Here is an 18,504-nt window from a genome sequence, read left to right on the forward strand (position 1 = left end):
TGGGGAGGGTTGTTTTTTTTATAAACAAATCTGAAATAATCTTTTTAATTTTTATTTTTTGGTGCTGGGGAGATGGAGAGATTAAAACGTTTCAGACAGCTAGAAACAAATCCTTTAAAATGTAGAATGGGACAAAAGTTGCTGATGTTATTTAAACATTATTCGGCATAGGTGACAGTGGCCTGCTTTATATATTTTATTTATTTTACTTCTTGTATTCTTTAGTTTTGACATTTTATTCATTTATTTAGCTGTTTTACTTGTTCCTCTTTAAAAGCATATCTAGGAGAAGGGCCAGGTGAGGGCGTGGGGTAAAGCAGTAAATTGGAAATAAACATATTAACTGGAAGACTCCTTTATCAATGGTGAAATCCTTAGCACCCTTCTCCTGATCAGCCCCCAGGTCACTGGTAGCCAGCATTGTATCCTTCGGGCAGGAGATTGAAGGACTCCTTTCTGGAGAAATTGACTGGACCAAAAAAAGACTATGGAGCCTGAAAGGGATCCCCTGACAAACAGTCACTGATGACCTTTAGTGAGGTCCCCCACTTGGATTTCCAATGGCATTTTAGTGTCTTATTCTTAAATGTGAATGGACAGTGAAGGCCACCAGGTTTTGAGGAAATCCTCTCATGGGCGATGCAGAGACAAAAATAAGCATGCAAGACAAGAAAGGATACAAAAGAAGCAGAGACGGTGTAATGAGCTGAAGTAAACAAACAAAAAGCCTTTCATTGATATTCACAGAGAAGTAAAAGAAATTACTGCACCCAAGAAACAAGAACAAGGAAAGGGAAAAATCAGAGAATGAGGAAAAGCTCTTAGAAATTGAACTTGTAATATCAGGAAATAATAATCTGACAAGGATGGAAAGGAAGATAATGAGGAAATAACACAAAAAGTAGAACAAATAGAAATGGAAAAGTGTGCAAAAAAGTGAAGAAGATCAAATGATCAGTTCAGAAGATTTTGCCTAATAGGGATTCCAGAAAGAAAAGACAGAGACAACAGAGGAAGAAAAAATAATATAAGAAAATCTCCCAGATCTGAAGGACATGGGTTTTTCTGATTGAAATGCTCCCTGAGTGCCTAGGATAGTGAATGGAAACCAAAACACAGGCACACTAAAGCCACTACTCTCCTGTCTTTTCTACCCTTCTTACTGTTCCTACTGTTCCCTTCCTCGGTATCTCTTCCTCCTCATTCCACCCTTAATGTCCCTCTGCTCATGTCCATGACTCTTACCTTTTCTTACTTCCTCCTCCCTTTGTTCATGACATCCAGGCCTCTGACTGTAACCAGCTCTGTATGTCAGTGGTTCCCACATGTGCAAATCCAGGTATCTCTTTCCCTTGAACTCTGGCCCTGCTTCCTGGAACTCGCCACCCTGGCACACACCAGTCCTCACACATGTCTAAAAGTGAACTTTTATTTCCTTACCTCTTCTCTTTTTACCTTCTAATGAGCCCATTTATCTTCCTATATTCCCTATTACAGTAACTGAAAATGTCATCCCTACAATGGAGTCCGAGTATCACTGTGGTCCCCTCCATCTTCCTCACCCCTCACGTTCAATCAGTATGTCCTACTCGATCTACTTGGTGATAAGCCCCGTGTGTCCTAAGTTCCTAGGCAACCCTCCTATTCCTTCATTCTTATGTATGAGGTCATTGGAAATTTGAGGAGGAAATCTGTGGCATGAAAAATGTGAACAAAAATAAACTAATACAAAAATTGATCATAGAGATAACTTTTGAAAAACTAATTCATAGCTTTAGATTTGAGATGATATTGCAAATATAAATAAAATCAGAATACTATAAAAAAAAGGAACAAGGAACAAGAAGGAACTTCTAGATATTAGAGGGAATTCCTTGGTCGTCCAGTGGTTAGGACTCAGCGCTTTCACTGCCGGGGCCCGGGGTTCAGTCCCTGGTTGGGGAACTAGGAATCCCGCAAGCCACGCACTGTCGCCAAAACAAACAAGAAACAAAACAAAAAAAGAACACAGATGTTAAAAATATGACTGCCAAACTAAAATAATTTTATGGAAGGGTTGAAAGATAAAATAGGGCTAAACACCAAGAGTTTAGAGGGTAAAAAGACAAAAAGAAGGAAAATATGAGAACAAAAGATGGCATAAATATCTAGGTTCAGCATTCTGCTAACAGGAATTCCAGAAAAAGAGAAAAGAAAATGAAGAGGAAGAAACTATCAAAAAAGAATAGAAATTTCTAAGAACTAAAGATGATCAATACTATACAAAATTAATAAGGTATTCAGGGTGCTGGGCAGAAAGCATATAGATATAGATGACACAGATAGAGATATATAGACATTGATCATTGTGAAATTTTAGAATACCAGGGATAAAAAGGTCCCAGAAGCCTCTAAAATGAAGAAAGAGTTTGCAGCCTACAAAGGAACACTGTCAGTGTCATCTGATGTTGGAAGAAATAGAGCAATGTCTTTAAAGATTTTGAAGAATTGTATGCCCAACAAAACTACTAAGAGTTAGGGCAAAATCAGGTCATTTCCAGACATGTACAGGGACTCAGAAAGTTAACCTGTCTTGTAAAATCATTATGGTTTAACTAGAAATAGCTGGTAGAATTTGTTCACATTTGCTGAACATTTGCCAACATTTTCAAAATTCTATAAGCTCTCTTTGCAATCCTATTACATGGAATAGAACATTCTCTTTAGATACATAACTCTCTTTGTATCCTTGTTACTTTTTTAACACCAAACTCCATTAGTCTGATAATCTCTCTGCTTTCCTCCACCCTTTCTTAGAATTTCCCTTGTGCATTGTTTTAAAAATCTTGTCTTATTGATTTCATTCTTTATATTTTAATCTAAATTCTGTAACTTCCACAACTTATTAGATAACTTTTTAATAGTATATGAGAATATATAAATAACAGTCATATAAAATCAAAGTTGTACATTATTGGGGGGGTGGGACTTTTTTTCCTATAATATATGTTTTAATTTTACCAATATGGGAACAACATAAATATTCCTTCTTCTTTTCTTACCTTTTTAACCTTTTTTGAAATTAAAAGATTTGTGATTATATATAATGGTAAAATTTGCCATCTTAACCATTTTTAGTGTATAATTCAGTGACATTAATTACATTCACAATGTTGTGCAACCATCACCACTATATTCAAAACTTTTTTATTACCCCAAACAGAGACTCTGTAACCATTTAGCAATAACTGCCTGTTTCCCTTTCTCACAGCTCCCCGTAACCACTAATCCTTCTGTCTCCATTAATTGGCTAAATCTTTCTTATGCAACACTACTAAGAAACAAAGATAAGATTTATTATGTAAACTATCTCTTTGCAGTATTTGGATGTCATTATCTATAGTGTCTGTCTCCGTAATCTATTGTGGCATAACAAATTACCCCAAAACTTAGTGCCTTAAAACGACAATAGTTATGTATTATTTCTCATGGTTTCTGTGGATAAGGAATTCAACCAGGGTACAATGGAGATGACGTATCTGCTCCATGGGGACTGGGACCTTTGCTGGAAGATCGCAAGACTGGGAGCTGGAAACATCTGAAAGCCTCTTCACTCCCATGTCTGATAATGGATGCTGGCTGTCACCTAGGGGCCTACATGGGGCTGTCAGGTTGAATACCCATACATGGTTTCTCCATATGGCCTGGGCTTCCCCACAACATGCTGGCTATGTTTCAAAGGCTAGTGTCCCTCCCAAAAGATATAGAGAAGAAGAGAGAGACAGAGTGCCAGCAGCCACGTTAGCTTCTAGAACCTAGCCTCAAAAGCCACACAGTGGGGCTTCCCTGGTGGCGCAGCGGTTGAGAGTCCGCCTGCCGATGCAGGGGTCGCGGGTTTGTGCCCCGGTCCAGGAGGATCCCGCGTGCCGCGGAGCGGCTGGGCCCGTGGGCCATGGCCGCTGGGCCTGCGCGTCTGGAGCCTGTGCTCGGCAACGGGAGAGGCCACAACAGAGAGAGGCCCGCGTACCACATAAAAAAAAAAAAAAAAGTCACACAGTGATACTTTCACTGCATTCTGCTGGTTGAGACTGATACAAAGGTCCACCCAGGTTCAAGGGAGAGGAACCCAGACCCCACCTCTAAATGTAGGTGTGTCAATGTCTCAAGTACACGAAATGGGATAAGAATTGGTATGACCATTTTTGGAAATGCAGTCTGGCACAGTGTGTGTCCACCATGGTACCCAATTCAGGCCTTAGCAGGACTGCTCTAAAATTAACTCCTTTAATTTACCTTAACTGCTGGCTAATCATTTGTGGAGATGGGTATCCTCCTTTCTCTAGGAGATTGAGATTTATACATTGAAAAAAAGAAAAAAAACATGAAACAGTGAAGTTGCTGTTCTAAGAAAAGAGAGATATATTTCTTAAAAAGATAATTATTAAACTGTGTCTATTAAAGAAACTGTTCTAATTGATATCTTTAATGCTATTTGAAAAATACTCCCTGGTCAGTTAAGTATTTTAATATGAAAAACATATTGTTTATGAACATTGTTCATGTTTATAGTTTGGTCATGAAAACATTTTTCTAGGTCTTGATTGACTCGAAATTTTTGAACACACAGTTGCCTCCTTTCCTTGACATACATCTGGAGCAGATAGTTTATAAAGTATATTTTTATTATATAACTCATATAGCCAAGTTACCTAACTTCTCTAAAGCTTTAGTGCCCTCATCTGAAATATGGGAAGAATAATAGTACTAGTACCTGCCTCACAGAGCTGGCATGAGGATTAAATGAGTTGATATATGTAAAGTGCTTGGCACATTGTAAGTGCTAAAAAAAGTTAGACACAGAAAGTATATGGAGGTGTTGGTGGTATTCTACATGTATGGATATATGAAGAGTCATTGCATGATTGAATTCATTTCCAACGAGGGATTCAAAAGATAAAGGAATATGGCTAATGAAAAGAGTTTGTTAACCTGTTTCATTTAGGAAAAACATACTCAATAGCCTCTTAATTTAATACCTTTATTTTTCCTAGTTTGAAAAAGAAAAACAGCATGATATTCGATCATTCTTTTTACCAAACCCTAAGAAGAGACAGTTGGTGACCTCCTGTGATGAATCAAGGATATTCCAGGAGAAAAATACTGTAGTACCTGCAGACCCTGGAAAAACAGCTACAAGAGATTATGAAAGTGATCTTGAACCTGAAGCTAAAAAAATGAAATCGGTCACCACCGATGACCGCTGCAGTCCCCTGGAGGAGAAACCATCCCAGCCCGGGCAGACCAAAGCTCCACTCATGGACAGGGTCTGTGAGGCCAAGGCCCAGGCCACCACTCCACCCCTTCCTGGTGAGGGCTGGCAGTGTGCTCTCTGCACCTATATTAATAACTCAGTGTTACCTTGCTGTGAAATGTGTGAGAATCCTCAGGGCAGTGCTGGTGAGTACACAGAGGGCAACCATGAGGGGGGCTGGCAGTGGTGTCCTCAGATAACCTGTGCTTTTAGAGACAACTGCTATCATCAGAGATCTGTGTGACTGGGTACCAACTTTAGCTTTTAAGCTGGAGGAAGAACTTCACATAGTGAAGACTGTGAATTTATCCCCTTGTGGAATGTGAAAATCTCCCAGTTCTGTCAAGAATGTATATCCCCGAGCGTCTGTGACATGGCATTAATTTGGCACAAATGGACATTTCTGATTAATGCCAACAGGATGTGAATTCAGTGGGCAGGAATAGAAGCTCTGTTGCTATGGCAGCAAATATGCCTTATAGTCATAGACCTGCTGTTTTCTTTCTTTTGTAGATAATACTTGTTTTTAAAGAAATTACAGATTATTATTTTTAATAGCAAAATGAATCCAGCGTAGCTTCTTTGCCTAGTAAAATATTCATTGTGCCAATGTTTCTACCATGACAAATCATAAAAATTCCTCTATGGATCTTCTTTTAAAAACCAATTTCATATCTATTTATGAATTTATTCTTTTCTAAAGCATGCTATTTAAAACTAGAAATCATAAACATACCTCAGAGTATATTTTTCTAGCATGATATGCCATTTTCTGATGTTTTATTTTTGAAATGATTATTAACAACTGTGGTTGTATTAAGAAAAGATCATTAGTATTCCTTTTGTTTCCAATTTTCGAGACCATTTTTATGGCAACTGAAAATGCCAAGTTGACTGTTTTGGAAACTGGAAAAAATCATAAATAAAATAAAATTTTATAAACTGTAATAATTATACACATCTACTTTTCCATCTTATGTGAATTCTTCAGAGTATTGACATTAACAAAGACTCAGCAAAGATAGAAGCTCTGATGCTCCAGTTCCTTCCTGCTTGCCTTGCTCTCCTCTGCCTTAGTTTTGATGTGAAAGAAAATGTAATCAGTAGCTGAGTCTTTCCTCCTTCAATTCTGGGTGTTCCTACCAAAACTGACAAGTCTGCCATCTGGGTGGTTATATTTGTAATGTGGACACCTGTTGTCTATGAACTAAATTGGAGCCACAAGCTTATTCCATATAATATCTCCCACAATTTGCATTATCTCATTCAATTTCCAACTGCTACAGGCAATAAAAATAAAATATCTCGTGACTACAAAATAATATCAGTTCACATGAAGTCTATAAATTAAGTGACTGAGCAATAAAAATCATAGTTTAATAGGGTATTTTCTTTTTTTTTTAATTTTTGGCTGAGTTGGGTCTTTGTTGCTGAACACGCGGGCGTTCTCTGGTTGCGGTGAGCAGGGGCTACTCTTCCTTGTGGTGTGTGGGCTTCTTATTGCGGTGGCTTCTCTTGTTGCGGAGCATGGGCTCTAGGCATGCGGACTTCAGTAGTTGAGGCTCACGGGCTCTAGAGCACAGGCTCAGTAGTTGTGGTGCACGGACTTAGTTGCTCCACGGCATGTGGGATCTTCCCGGACTAGGGCTCAAACCTGTGTCCCCTGCATTGGCAGGCAGACTCTTAACCGCTGCACCACCAGGGAAGCCCTAATAGGGTTTTATAGTTCTGATTTTTCTCTGTGATACCAAGAGCAGCAATGAAGATTTCTAGAACCATGATTTAATAAGCAAACTGTCAAGCAGTCTAAGAAAAACAAAACACCTTTTGTGAATATGAAACAGTCTGTTTAAGAGCAATACATATTCTTTCTTTTTTTAAAAAATTTTATTTATTTATTTATTTTTGGCTGCGTTGGGTCTTCGTTGCTGTGCGCGGGCTTTCTCTAGTTGAAGCGAGCAGGGGCAACTCTTCGTTATGGTGCGCGGGCTTCTCGTTGTGGTGGCTTCTCTTGCTGCAGAGCATGGGCTCTAGGTGTGCAGGCTTCAGTAGTTGTGGCACACAGACTCAGTAGTTGTGGTGTACAGACTTAGTTCCTCCACAGCATGTGGGATCTTCCCAGACCAGGGCTCAAACCTGTGTTCCCTGCATTGGCAGGCAGATTCTTAACCATTGTGCCACCAGGGAGGTCCCCAAGAGCAATACATATTCTAAGTAATGGTGATATTACTGTGTATGATAGTTATAATTATTAGATTAATACTACTACAGTTTGACATAATGATTTCCAGCCTTGATGTCGATGCATCCTAAAAGCATTAAAAAGCAGAATTAATTCTAATCCATCTACATTTTAGTTTAGTTTATTATTTTAAACTTTTTATTTTATATTGGAGTATAATTGGTTAACAATGTTGTGTCAGTTTCAGGTGTATGACAGAGTGACTCAGTTATAGTTTACATGTATCCATTCTTTTTCAAATTCTTTTCCCAATTGAGTTGTTACATAATATTGAGCAGAGTTCCCTGTGCTGTACAGTAGGTCCTTGTTGGTTATCCATTTTAAATATAGCAGTGTGTAGATGTCTATCCCAAACTCCCTAACTATCCCCCCCCCATAATTCATCCAAATTTTTAAATCAATACCTGCCATATAACAGTTTGAGGAAACAGTGGAATTCAAAAAATTAAAGGAACAATATTAGGATATAGGGCTGGAAAGTCCTATAAAGGTTGCTAACTCAGTCTCTAGTATGTTAGATAAAATTTGGTATAATATACATTGAACACTAGTATTGTGCTTTGTTCTTAACAGCTAGTGCTTATACTCAGCATCTTATAGCTCATACGCCCAGATTGCATGTATCTTGAATTTCAGATTGGATGTATCTAGTGGCCTATGTAACATCTCCACCTGGATGTCCAAATGGGTACCTCAAGCTTAACTTGTCCAAAATGGAATTCTTGATTCACCACCACCACACCTAAGACTAAATCTTCTCTCCCCGCATCTTCCCCACATCGTGTTAAAAACCTAGAGGCAGCATCTTTGATTCTTCCCTCTCCTCCCACTTCATGAAGTTCTGCTAGTATAACCTCTACAATATATCTTGATTCCAGCCACTTCATCTTCACTGCTACCATCCCACTGGAAGCCACCATCATCTCTCTCTCAGGACCTCAGAAGCCTCCCTGAGGCTGATCCTTCTCTACACAGCAGAGTGATCCTTTAAAAACCCAGATCATTACATTCCTTTGCTTAAAACCCTTTAATGGCTTCTAGTTACCCTAAGAATCTCATCTAAGAATACAGGACCCTTGGGCCAGGCTTCCTAGATTCCTGAGCAGCTCTCAACTCAAATGGGCCTGCTGACTTTTCTCCTCCTACCCCATCCCCTTACTCACTTACTCTCTTTATCTGAAAAGATCCTATTTGTTTACCTGTTTATTTCTGCCCCTTGGAATGGAATCCCCAGGAAGCAGGGAAACTTCTGTCTTGTTTTGTCTTCTACTCTGCCTCTCCAGCACCTAGAGTAGTACTTGGTATTTAGTGACTCCCGATGGCATATTTTGAAAGAAAGAACAAACATTGTTGACTTTGTTTCTTTTTATAAAACCTAGCTGTGACTTTTTTTAAACTCTACTTTCTATATTGGGCTTAGAGTACACAATGACTTGACCTAAATGTAAGTGTAAATTATTTGTTTGATTTTAATAAACAAATTAATTTGTTCATTTGTTGTACAAATTTGTTCTACAAATAGATAGCCTCCACCACACCCAGTATAAAAACAGAAACGAGAAAGATGATTCTTGGAAAGACACCTCCGAAAAAATATGGACTAGTTCTGACGGGGAAAAACAAGTCCTTGCACATTCAGCACCTGAACCGTTAGCTGAGAGCCAGGAAGAAGTTTCAAAAACTGAGAGTGAGGACAGACTCACACCCCAGCCAGGTGATGGTAAGTCTTGCTTCCATTTCCAGGATCCAAATAATAACCATATACGTAGACACATAATACTGTTAGTAGACTTGCGATTACTACCTTGTTCCAGGTTCCTTGTATTCCCTTTTGTATTAAAAATACCAACTACTTGTAACTACATACATAAACACCAGATGGCTGGAAGAGCAGAGCTGCTGACATTCAGATGTTACACAGAGAGCTAAACCCATATGTGGCCGCATGTACTATCTCAGGCCTGTTGCCCGGCCTCCACCGAGCCTGGCCCATTCTCCCGGTGAGAGGGTGGTTTTAATGTTTGGGGGTTCCTTTGGACCATGTGGATTGTTGTAAGATTGACAGATTATTAACAGCCACTTAGGAGGTCATTAACCCTTCACACATGAATTTCTTTTAAATGGCTACAATTAATTGGCGTATTTTATATTTAGGGTTTTGAGGGTTTGTTTTTTTTTTAATAATTTCAAGACTGTGTGAACCATGACTGTGTTTGGAACCAGCCATGTAGTGTCTCAGATTTATTTACTTTTTTGTTGTTTGCATTCATCATTTATAGCTGTGATGGTTGGCAAATGCCAGCCTGTACGTCATACATCACTCTTTATGGGCCAACTGGCAAAAGATTGTGAGTGCTTTTGGGTTGTTTTCTTTATTACTCAGTTGGTGACCATAGTAACCCACAGGTTGATGTTCTCACTATAACAACCCCAAAATGGTTGGGATGGACTGTCAGTTTTTCTTTTAAGGTAGTTTCTGTCAAACATAGATAATTTAGAGTTGGATTCATAGCTCTAAAAAGAAATGTTCGTTTAAGTATTTCTGAGCTCAGGGCATCCTCCTTTCTTCTTTACTCAGCTTTCCTTTCCTCTAATTCCTCAAGGTCTTCCCAAAACTATCTTACAATGGATCCTGCTTAGGTCTGTTAATTTTTTTTTTTTTTTTTCAGTACATGGGCCTCTCGCTGCTGTGGCCTCTCCTGTTGCGGAGCACAGGCTCCGGATGCGCAGGCTCAGTGGCCATGGCTCATGGGCCCAGCCGCTCCGCGGCATGTGGGATCTTCCTGGACCGGGGCACGAACCCATGTCCCCTGCATCGGCAGGCGGACTCTCAACCACTGCGCCACCAGGGAAAGCCCTAGATCTGTTAATTTTAATGGCCTTTAAGTAGACAATGTAGACTGAGACTCTTTGTCTCTAGTTTCCTTGCTCTTGCTGTGACAGTCCCTCCAGTGCTGATGAAGCTGTTGCTCTAGGATAGCCTACTGCTCAGTTAACTAAACATCAGACCCAGAATCAGCAACTGGCAATTGTCATTCAGCTGGGCCATGAGTCTCTCCATCTATGACAGGGAAATACTGGATTATTAGTTACAAATTGGTCCCTTGATGAAGATACATGTTAGCTTTACTTACACATACTTTTCAAAAATCACTAGACTTTGTTTATTTATTTATCGGAGTATACTTGCTTTATAATACTGTGTTAATTTCTGCTGTACAGCAAAGTGAATCAGCCACACGTTTACATATATCCCCTCTTCCTTGGGTTTCCTTCCCATTCAGGTCACCACAGAGCATTGGGTACAGTTCCCTGTGATATACAGTCTGTTTTCATTAGTTATCTATTTTATACATAGTAGTGTACGTATGTCAATCCCAATCTCCCAATCCACCCTACCCCCCTTTTCCCCCTTGGTATCCAAAAATCACTAAACTTTAAAAAATTCTATTCTGCTAGTGAAACTTGTGTTGACCTCATCCAGTAGACAATGCCAGCAATTCCCCCATACCTATTCCTTCTTCTTTTTTTTTTTTTTTTTTTTACATCTCACATCACTGGGCTGAGACCGCCACAAAAGCGATATGCTTCACGTCTACTCACTAACATGAATTTCCTTGAAAAACAGAAGGAAGACAGAGAAGGCACATTATAGTCAAATGCTTCTTCTATCCACATATGCTCTTTTAGAACCAGAGTGGTATATACCACGCTGGAACTGTGGTTTTGTTCTAACTGGAATTCTAGGGGTCTGGAAGGATGGCTATAGTATCTCCAAAAGATGCATTATCTGTAGTTTCAAACCATTAAATTATACTTCATGAAAACAATGAAAAGAAAAATATGTTCCCTAATGTAGCTACTAGCTACCAAGAATATCAACTGACTTGGAGTTGTTCTCGTAATGCTTTTTATCGAAGAATGACTTCTGATCTTTAAGCATTAATGCATTAACCGTAGTTCTTCAAATCTGGAGACACAGGGCTTCCCTGGTGGCGCAGTGGTTGAGAGTCCGCCTGCCGATGCAGGGGACACGAGTTCGTGCCCCGGTCCGGGAAGATCCCGCATGCCGCGGAGCGGCTGGGCCCGTGAGCCATGGCCTCTGAGCCTGTGCGTCCGGAGCCTGTGCTCCACAAGGGGAGAGGCCACAACAGTGAGAGGCCCGCGTAACAACAACAAAAAAAATCTGGAGACACAGTGATTATGAGATGCACTTACTTTATGTACATTAAAAAAGAAAAAAAACTCTTGTCAACTAAGCTACGACACAATAAATTAATGATAGCCCAGACCAGATCATAAGACCCTCTGTTGCTTTGACATCACTTTCATTTGTTCTGAGGGATCTGGCAGTTTCTCCTGCCTTCCCTTGCCTTGCTTGGCATGTAATAGACAACCCTTTTGCACATTTCAGTATTCAAATATAAAACATCTTTCTCTGTTTGCAGTGATCTCCCTTTCTTAGGTCCCATGAAGCACTTGGTTATTCCTTGGCAAGAATAAGAAATTTCTCAATGAGAAATTCTGGTTATTCCTCTGGCGATACATATTTGCTTCTTTAATAACAAATTGATGCTCTTCCGCTCTGTGTCCAAGTTTTTGGTATACATGATAACTTTTCATTTCAATCCCAAACCATAGTGAAACATTTTGAAGACATTTTAAAGGTAATTAAACTCAATACTCAGTAACAACAATGCTTGTATCTCAAGTGTAGTGTCGAAGTGACAACGATATCGTAGTTATGACTAAGCTTATGCTCAGGCAGTGACAGCTACCTCACAACTGCCACCTGGCCAACCATGGTTGTAAAATGCCACGATTATTGACTGTAAGACCTGCCAATTTCAGAGATGTTAAAGTGTGGAAAAAATGTACATTTTGAATTTATGAAATATGGGAATAATCCACAATCCAAGTTTGTAAAGTGACTGATGCCTTGATTAGAAAAATTAAAATAAATGACATTGCTAAATAGAATCTCAAACAAATCATAGACTTCTAGATCTGGAAAAATACCTTAAAAGGTCACTGAGGAACTACGGCAGAGGTTAAGAGCACAGGCTCTGGAGCCAGATTACTGGTCTCTGTTACTAGTTGCCTTGGGCAGATTAATGTGCCTCAGTTTCTTCCTCTGTAAAATGCACTACTTAATTTCTGAGAGGTGTTAATATATGTACTTGGAACAGTACCTGGCACATTTTAAGTGCTTGATAAGTGCCAACTGTAATTATTATTTAGATCTGCTTGAATAACCCTATTTCTCTTGCAGAATATATTGGTCAGGAGGACTGAGAAAGGAAAAATAAAGAGGGATTATCAGAAAGGAGGCTTCTCCACCCATCTCCTTTTGTGAATGTGAGGCACCAGGCCATAGGCCGTCAGTCATTTAAGTGGCCCTCGACATAGCTGTATTGCTGCTGATAATCAAAATGGTGCTCATTCAGCCTTAACTTAAACCCTCTCTAGCAACAGGAATAGATTCTAGATGCCTTCAAGATCGATAAGGACTCTTGGGGGGCAGGAAACTCTCCCTTATGCCTGACTCTTATCTTTTTAGCGAATGCTGAATTTCTTTTTTTCTTGTTGGGTCATTAGCAACAGTTCAAAGCAACTGGTTACCGTATAAGCCAGTATGCTCTTAGATGGCCTACCATGTTTTCTTTCACACCCAGACACATGTACTTTGTCAAATACGTTGATATATTTGTTATAGCCATTTTATCATCCTAACCCACAGAAGATTAGAATAAGCTGTTTTGGACAGAGGGCAGATTCGCCTTCAGGTTCTTTTCTTTTCTATCTTGTTTATTAGAACAGTTGAAGAGTACGGACACTTTGCCAGTGTGTGATACCTTAATGTTTTGTGCGAGTAAGAACACTGACCGGATTCACGTCTATACTAAGGTAAGCATCATGTGGATTCTGGAAACATACAAAAGGCTTCCTTTTTTCATGTTTCAGTGGAGATAATTAATTTTATTAGCAATGAGATAGGCATCGAGTTCTTTTCCTCCTTAAAGCTAATTTTCAAATTCCTCTGTTAAATCTAAAGGCAATGAGAGGTAAACAGCATAGTAGTTAAGAGTGTAGACTTCAGGGCCAGGGCGCCTCAGTTCAAATCTGTCACTAACTGTGGAATCTTGGACACAGTACTTAACTTCTCTGTGCCTCAGTCTCCTCAACTGTAAAATATGGAGGAGTTGTTGCCAGGACAAAATAAGCTAGTTCCTGTAAGGCACTTAGCGCAGTGCCTGGCCGTTATGAGCTCTCACCCAGAGTTGGCTCCTGCACTGATCCTGCAGCTACAGCAGCAGTAGCGTCTTTACAGAAGCCTAAGCCTGCCCATCCGTGTTGAGTAAACCCTAGGAAGCTTTAATAATATGATTGCTCCGATTCCCGCCATAGCTCGGGTTAGCAGCACTGAGACTTTTCAGGACCTCTTTGCACTCCTAAAATTTGTTGAGGACCCAAAGAGCTTTTGTTTATGTGGGTTATATCTGTTGATATTAACTGTTTGAAATTAAAATGGAAACACTTTAAAATATTCATTTAAGAGTAAGTCCATTACATATTTATAGAAGAAGCATATTTTTATGAAAACTAATTATATCTGCCAAAACAAAAACAGTGTTTAGTGAGGAAGGTGGCATTGTTTTACAGTTTTAGCAATTTCCTCTGAAGTCTCAGTAGAAGGCAGTGGGATTCTTAGATCTGCCTGTGCATGGGAAACTTCACTGTACATTCATAAGAGAATGAGAGTGAAAAAGGCCAATGATGTACTATTATTATAAAACTCTTGTGACTCTCTGGATCTTCTGAAAGGGTCTTGCAGACGATGTGAGAATCTTTGGTCGAGGTTAACTAGTGTGAGTGTTTGAGAGAAGAAATTGCTAAGATTATGAACACTTTTGTTTGTTCTACAGTTTCAAACTCTAATCTTCATAAGTATCATAAAATAGTATTTGTGCGTTTTTACACTCATGGGTCACCCTATTGAAAGAATGCCTTTTTGTTCTCTTTTTGTTTTGTTTTGGTTTTTGGCCGTACCACACGGCATGCAGAATCTTAGTTCCCTGACCAGGGCTAGAACCCTCACCCATCCTGTCCTCCACAGTGGAAATGTGGAGCCCTAACCACTGGACCACCAGGGAATTCTCAGAATGCCTTTTTAAAGATAACTTAGGTTGGAGCTGCCCAAACTCAGTTATGGGTTTGCTGCTAAACCAAATATTAGATACAGATAGATGGTGTACCACGTAATAATCTTCATTTCTAACTGAATATTAGAAGATACTGCTAGAAGATTAGAGATGGTTAGGATCGTGAATACCAGAAGCCCCAGGCAGCCTCTACTGTGGGACCACCACCAAGAGCGATACTGAGAATGAAGACAGGACACGTTCCCCTTAAAGGCTTGGACCTTGATCCACCATGTGGAACCTCTAGACTCGGGGAGCACCAAGGACCCCTCTGCTCACCTAGAGACAAGGTCTAAGTGCCTGCGCTTCCTTGTCCCCCTCATATGGGGAGTTCCAGGCTGTGCTTCTCAGACCATCATGTCTACATGATCTGAGAATAACAGAGAACGGATCCCCCAGGGGCTGGAAGGTCCAGAAGCCGGAAGGCAGACCCCAGGCAGAGCACATACAGGAGTTCAGAAGCCCTTAAACTTTTTACTCTCAGTGAAGCCTCTGCATCCTGGATCATCTGATCAGGGTGTTTCCCCCTTGGGTGGAGACCGGAGAGAAACTGCACACTCCTGGTAGAGAGTGGAGTGTGCCCACCACCAGGCAAATACCATGGTCTCCCTGACCCACATTCTGGCTCGAACGCCCCACCTGTGCACTAGTCTCAAGTGCATTTTTATGACTCTTCTAAATACTTACATGTCCCCTTGCCATGAAATGTTGTTCAATCAATTTTCTAAACCCGAGACACTAAGCAGATGAAATGTCAACAGGGATTTTCACAGCTACAGGAGAGTTCAGATGAAAGCTTTCCTTTTTACCTTAGGAGATCTAAAATAAAATCTAGAAACAGAAATTTGGATAAAAACCCTAGTTTGGTGCCTAAAAGAGCACCCTTTAAAAGGAAGAGCAGTAACAGATGTTTAGCATCTTATGTCATGTCAATAGTATACCTCTAAAGAACTGTTCATTTCAGCCAGAATCCCGTGTCTAATGCAGAGTTTAGAGTAACGATTACATATCTAAACTTTTAATCACTATGTAAGTACTCTTTATATGTTTTTTTTTTTCCCAAAGTGATTATAGGAACTGTAACATTACCTTTTGGCTGAGAGAATTCTATAGAATGTGTGTTCAACTATTGTTTATACAGTAGATTTCCATATACAAAGATTCTTCTTTCCCTTTGTAAAAGAAATACTTGATGTTTAAACCTCGTGTTTGACTGACCACACCCCTCTGCATGGGATCGTTTACCCTTAAGGTTGAATGCAGTGGGGACACCCAGAGGGCGTGAGGCCTGGCCCTCCTTCTCCACTCAGCGTTCTTTCAGGGGAGCTGTGTGGGTGGAATCTTGTCTAGAATGAGCCGCCTCAGTTTATCTTTTAGGAGACTGGGCATGCGATGCCATAATAGAATTCTTTACTTTTAAAATAATTATTAGTGCCTACAGACAAAATGGATTAATAATGCCTTCCTAATCTATAACCAGGATGGAAACCAGATGAACTGTAATTTCATTCCTTTGGATATAAAATTAGACCTTTGGGAAGATTTACCAGCAAGCTTTCAGCTGAAACAAAATCGCTCTCTGGTAAGAACAGTCCTGCGCGTTTGTTCTAAATGAAACTTTGTTGAGTAATTTTAACGACCTTTTTTGAGTTTAATAAAAGCAGAGCGCTTTGTGGCCCGTTGCAGAGTCAAGTCACTGGTTGCATTTTCATCCGTCCAGGCAGTGCCTGTGAATTACCCTGGTGCTAAGAATAAACATGAAATCTGTTTCCTTGGCAAATGATCACACCTAGGGTTGCTGTTTCTGTGTATAGAATCATCCTCACATCATTTAATTTCTCATTCACAGGATTAGCAACTGTGATGTTTGTATCTGACAGAATCACCTTTTATCTTTGTAGGTTAAGTTCTAACACTGACAAGCTCTGAGAGCAGGGATAATACCACGTGGGGTGACTCCATTCATTGCTGCAAGCATCTGTGTGCAGCCGCAGGCCACATACCCGCTGGGGAGGCCTTAGTTCTCATCTGTGGCTGATTTATCTTCACTGCTAAGAAGGGTCAGCATCGCAGGGGCTGAGCCAGCATGCAGTGTACCACTTTTTACAAGAAAATAGTGATTATGTTTTTGCCCTTTGAGCGGAAATGAAACATTGCCTTTGGTTGGCTGCACCTGTCTCAAAGGAAGAGGTAGCCATGAGCTATTTTCTTTGGTGTCATGTAATCTTGATTCTCAGATTGCCAGAAAATAGCCGATTACCTATAACTGACCAATAATTAAGAGTAATGGTAACCCTAATAAAATGTGCCAGATTTATTATTGATGGCTTCTTTCCTGTGAGAATTTAGGTAGTCAGGCACAAGCGATGCTCAGATGTTGCACTGTGACTGTCACCACCACAAGACCCACTGTCCTTAAGACCAGTTTTGCCTCGGCCACTGGTGGGGTGTGTCCTTCCAACAGCCAGACCACTTTTGGTCTCTCTGTGCATTAAAGACATAGGCTGAGTGTCCTGAAGGGTGCCTTTAGAGAGTCTATGGCTTAAACGAGACCTATGTGGAACTGGCCATAGACAGTTCACAATAAAGACAGGAAAACTGCATCAAATTGAAGAAAGCCTTAAGCTGTGAAACTCAAAGCCTATTTTGGGGATATAATAAAACATCAGTTTTCAGATGTTATAAGTAGCCTCACTTTCAAAGGAAGATGCCTGGTCAGCTGTACACTCTTTTCATGATCTCATTTTCTGCCAGATTTTGAGGTTTGTTCGAGAATGGAGTAGTCTAACTGCTATGAAGCAAAGGATAATCAGGAAAAGTGGACAGCTGTTCTGCAGCCCAATTCTTGCTCTGGAAGAGATCACAAAGCAGCAAACCAAACAAAACAGTACCAAAAGGTATGAGTTGTCTTTCTTCATTTTGTACTTTATTACTTGTCATAGTTATTTCTACAGGAGGGCCTAAGGCATTTTATTAACCACTAATGAAATCCTGATGAGTTAAGAGAAAATTATACATAAAATGACAGCTTAAGATATTTTGTGAATTTGATCATATCTGCTGGAAAAGATTCAAGTTGTCCGGATCTTGCTCACTATGGGTCCTACTCATCAAGAGAGAGGCCAGAGTCCCAGGTTGATCTGACCTGTGACCTGCCCAGCCTGCGCTACTGGTTAACAAGAGGAAAACATTTCCCTGATATAACAGTGGAGCCTGCCTCTGGGCCCCCATCTGCCCTTCATTCTTGGAGTGTGAATCTTGGGCGCCATGCAGCATGGGAGCTGGTTCTGTTTGATGTACTACCAGGCAAGTGGCAGAAGGTAACAATTTTCATGCCCATGGTTGGAAACAAAGTAATAGGAAAGGTTAAATGTCTCACATTTGTAACTGTTTTGCCTTTATCATTATAGTCCCTTTCTAATCTCTGTACACTACCTTTCCTTTCTTGGCATCATAATCATCTTTGCCTCACTCAGACATCCCCTTGTGTGATCTGAAATCCCCATGCTCTGTAGACTCTTTTTCAGCATGAAGCAAAGACTCACAGGAAAAGCAGTCAGCCATTCTACACCCCAACTCTTGCTCTGGAAGAGATCACAAAGCACCAAACCAAACAGCAGCATTGGCAGAAAAAGCCCCTTCCTTTAGCTCTTGCTGTCTCCATATACCTGTAATCTCTCTTCATCCTCACATTCCATCATTTTATGATCTCTAGCTTTTTCCATGCACACAGGTGAAAAAAATCCATCAATGCTATATGAAGGGGTGCA

General features: G+C 40.2%; 1 protein-coding gene across 4 annotated transcripts in view; it reads left to right on the top strand.

The window, feature by feature from the left end:
- The window catches only part of ZRANB3 (zinc finger RANBP2-type containing 3), a 258,579-nt gene that overhangs the window by 226,730 nt on the left and 13,345 nt on the right, over positions 1-18,504 (top strand). For 3 of the 4 annotated variants that reach the window (XM_081241601.1, XM_081241603.1, XM_081241604.1), the window contains 5 exons: positions 5,031-5,436; positions 9,055-9,252; positions 13,348-13,439; positions 16,215-16,316; positions 17,489-17,631. In XM_081241601.1, the coding sequence (XP_081097727.1) occupies positions 5,031-5,436; positions 9,055-9,252; positions 13,348-13,439; positions 16,215-16,316; positions 17,489-17,631 (941 nt within the window). The remainder of the gene's footprint in view (positions 1-5,030; positions 5,437-9,054; positions 9,253-13,347; positions 13,440-16,214; positions 16,317-17,488; positions 17,632-18,504) is intronic. The other variant, XM_081241602.1, reaches the window with a different exon arrangement.

This window comes from Mesoplodon bidens, assembly GCF_964165515.1.
Source record: "Mesoplodon bidens genome assembly, chromosome: 8".
Lineage (NCBI taxonomy): Eukaryota > Metazoa > Chordata > Mammalia > Artiodactyla > Ziphiidae > Mesoplodon > Mesoplodon bidens.